The following is a 3,330-nucleotide window of genomic DNA, read 5'->3' on the forward strand; positions in this document are numbered from 1 at the left end:
AGCTCCGCCTCCCGGGTTTATGCCATTCTCCTGCCTCAGCCTCCCGAGTAGCTGGGACTACAGACGCCTGCCACCTCATCCGGCTAGTTTTTTTGTATTTTTTAATAGAGACGGGGTTTCACCGTGTTAGCCAGGATGGTCTCGATCTCCTGACCTCGTGATCTGCCCGTCTTGGCCTCTCAAAGTGCTGGGATTACAGGCTTGAGCCACCGCACCCAGCCAACTTTTTATATTTTTAGTAGAGATGGGGTTTCTCCACGTTGGTCAGGCTGGTCTCAAACTCCTGACCTCAGGTGATCCGCCCACCTCAGCCTCCCAAAGTGCTGGGATTACAGGCGTGAGCCTCCGCGCCTGGCCCAAAATTAGATGTTTTTTTTTTTTTTTTGAGATGGTGTCTTGCTCTGTCACCCAGACTGGAGTACAGTGGCACGATCTCAGCTCACTACAAGCTCCGCCTCCTGGGTTCACGCCATTCTCCTGCCTCAGCCTCCCGAGTAGCTGGGACTACAGGCGCCCGCCACCAAGTCTGGCTAATTTTTTGTATTTTTTTTTAGTGGAGATGGGGTTTCACCGTGTTAGCCAGGATGGTCTCGATCTCCTGACCTCGTGATCCGCCTGCCTCGGCCTTCCAAAGTGTTGGGATTACAGGTGTGAGCCACCGAGCCCAGCCCCCCAAAATCAGATATTCTTAACTCAGCTTTTCCAGGCCCCTGCTCAGACCAGACCCCCACTCAGACCTGGGGAGCAGTTGTATCTTTTGACTCTCAAGTGTGCAGGGGGAAGGTACCCCAGTACTCGAGCCTGCTAAGCCTGCTGTGGAGGACTGTGTCACCATGCATTTCCATGCATATACATGTATACATGTGTAAATCTGCACCCGCCAGGTTCATCCGGCCTGCAGCAGAGAACTCCAAACACGCGGGATCTGGGAGAAGCTTCCAAGTCTGGGAATGTCTCCCTCCAGAGCCCCACCTACTATGAGGAAGGGCCAGGAAACAGCCAAAGCGGCTGGCTCTCAGGACCAGGGTCAGGCCTGACCCAGGACTGGACGGTGGGGCAGGAAGAAAACAGGATGCAGGGCAGGAAGGCGAGGAAGGCCACGGGAAGAGGTGCTGGGTCTGCCTGTCTGCTGCCCAAGCCACACCCTGTAAGAGCCTGGAACCACATATCATCCTATGGACAACTGGCCTGAATCTCCTTGGGGACTCCAAGTGGTAAGGTCAGTGATGACCATCTGGGTTCTGGTCCTCACACCCAAGCCACCCAAGCCAGGTCACTTACACAGAGTTCAAGGCTTCAGCCGCTGAGGGCCTCTCTCTCCGGGCATCCCAGGCCCCTGCCCGCCTACAGGACCTAGTGCTCTCCGGAAGGCTGGTCTGATCTCCAGCCTATCCAGGTTCTATTCCAAGGCCACTCACTCTCCTCAGCTGGGAAACAGAACAGCACCATCTCAAGTGGCCCATCATAGGGCTGTAGCCAGGGAAAGAAAGAGGGACACAGTATTTTGGGGAAAAGCACAGTATTTTGGGGAAAAGGCCTGAGCAGGTAGGAATCTAGGCCACTCCAGAGCCTTTGGTACCCTGCTGAGCTGGCCCCACTGGCCTGGCAAAGGACCCCAGCTGCCGAACCCACAGTGCAATCCTCCAGCAAGGTGTTTCTTCTCTAGGCAGTTAAACATGGGAGCCTCCCTTCCTCCCTGCCTCCCCGCTCCTCTCCCTGCAGCCCTACACTGAGGGGCTAGCCCACTCGCCACCTTCCCTGCCACCCACAGAACGAAAACCCCATCCTAAAAAAGCCAAGCTCCAGAACGACCCAGGAGCCGTGGGGAGTGAAGTGCGGTCTGGTTTCTATCAAGAGTCTTTCAGCCCAGGTTGGACTCTCCAAAGGCTCTGGGCATTTGCTGCGCACTTGACCCTTCCAGGGTGGGGAAACAGGTGAGGGAGCAAGGTCTGGCCCCTGGAACTGTGACCAGCTGGCCATGGGAGCTGGCTTCCTCCATCCCACTCTGCCTGCAGCAAGAGAGAGCCCTGGAGAGCAGGAGGTGGGGAACCAGGAAAGAGGAAGGTCCCAGAAGGCAGCAGGTCCTAAGTCCCCTGAATATGGGGGAGCTGGGGAGTCAGGGCTGAGCATCTCTGAGGCCAGAGTGGCCTGGTTCAAAAACTCAGGAGAGAAGGGGTGGGCAGACAAGAAGTCTTGCTGTGGCCAGGTGATGTGTGTTAGGGACAAGGAGGTGGCCATTGGGCCACTTGTGGACTCACCGGAGAGTTAAGAGCATGGACTAGGTTGGAGGGTCCCTAGGCCCCTCACCAGCTGACTGAGGGCCATCCTGTGGGTTCCCACCCCTGAGCCAGAGAACAGAGCACACAGGCTAACAGCCTTTCCCTCGCAGGGCCTCGCGGGGAGGCCCCTGGAGAGGTCCCCAGCTGGGAGGCTGTGCTCAATAGGCCTGGGGACAGGGGCCCTCGCCAGGCTGCCTCGCTGCCCGCGACTCTCTGCGTGTTCCCAGGAACACCTGGGCCTTCCCTGCCCACCCACGGGCATCCACCAGGGCCCAGCGAGGCCGCTGCCGCGCACACCAGCTGTTTTTCTGACCCGGGGCCGGCGCCATCCAGGCTTTGTTTGTATTGAGTCAACCGGGACTCTGCGTCCGGGACCCGCGGGCAATGAGGGACAGGGAGGGGAGCGGACGGTGGATGGGTGGGTGGGGGCGGCAGGAGGCTGGAGACGCGAAGCTGGGGACGCCGGGGGGCGGGACAGGAGGCGGACAGCGGTGTCGCCGGCTCGGGGAGTAGGCACACGTCAGCCTAAGGTGGCAGCAGCGGCTTCGGGGAGAGGGGTGTTCCCAGGAGAGGAGGCTGAGGGTGGGGGACTAGCGCCAGGGGATGGAGCTTTGAGGTACAGGCCGCAGGGTCCCGTTCCGGCGCTGGCCTTGGCGTCACGCTCGGGGCCCGCCCGTCCCCCATCTCCCGGCTAGCCAAGTTCGCTTACCCCCGGCCCTGCCCAGCCCCCAGCCCGGCAGGTGGATGGCGAGGCCGGGGCCCCCCTGGCGCACCTGCGTCTTGGTGGTGAGCTGGATCACCGCCTTCCGGAAGTTCAGCTTGGAGTCGGACGACCCCATGGCGCTGGAGCCCGCTCTGGCCCGGCCCCCGCCCCGACTCCAGCCCGGCTCCGGCTTCAGCTCCGGCTCCAGCTCCAGCTCCGCGGCCCCCGCGGCTCTAGCAGGAGACTAGCGGCGCGCCCCGCCCACGGCCCGCGTCGGCCCCGCCCCTCGCTGCCCCGCCCCGACAGGCCCCGCCCCCGCGTGGCTCCGCCTCCTGCACCTGCCGCGCC

At 61.4% G+C, this 3,330-nt stretch overlaps 1 protein-coding gene across 3 annotated transcripts in view; it reads right to left on the bottom strand.

Annotated features, from left to right (window-relative positions):
* The window catches only part of HID1 (HID1 domain containing), a 22,940-nt gene extending 19,672 nt beyond the window's left edge, over window positions 1-3,268 (bottom strand). For 2 of the 3 annotated variants that reach the window (XR_001887807.1, XM_017884894.1), the window contains exon 1: window positions 3,053-3,268. Coding sequence is in view for 2 of the 3 variants with exons in the window: in XM_017884894.1 (XP_017740383.1) it covers window positions 3,053-3,118 (66 nt within the window). In the remaining variant the exon portion in view is untranslated. The remainder of the gene's footprint in view (window positions 1-3,052) is intronic. The other variant, XM_017884895.1, reaches the window with a different exon arrangement.
* Between the last annotated feature and the right edge of the window lie 62 nt (window positions 3,269-3,330).

Source organism: Rhinopithecus bieti, unplaced genomic scaffold, assembly GCF_001698545.2.
Source record: "Rhinopithecus bieti isolate Rb0 unplaced genomic scaffold, ASM169854v2 scaffold_13400, whole genome shotgun sequence".
NCBI classification, from domain to species: domain Eukaryota; kingdom Metazoa; phylum Chordata; class Mammalia; order Primates; family Cercopithecidae; genus Rhinopithecus; species Rhinopithecus bieti.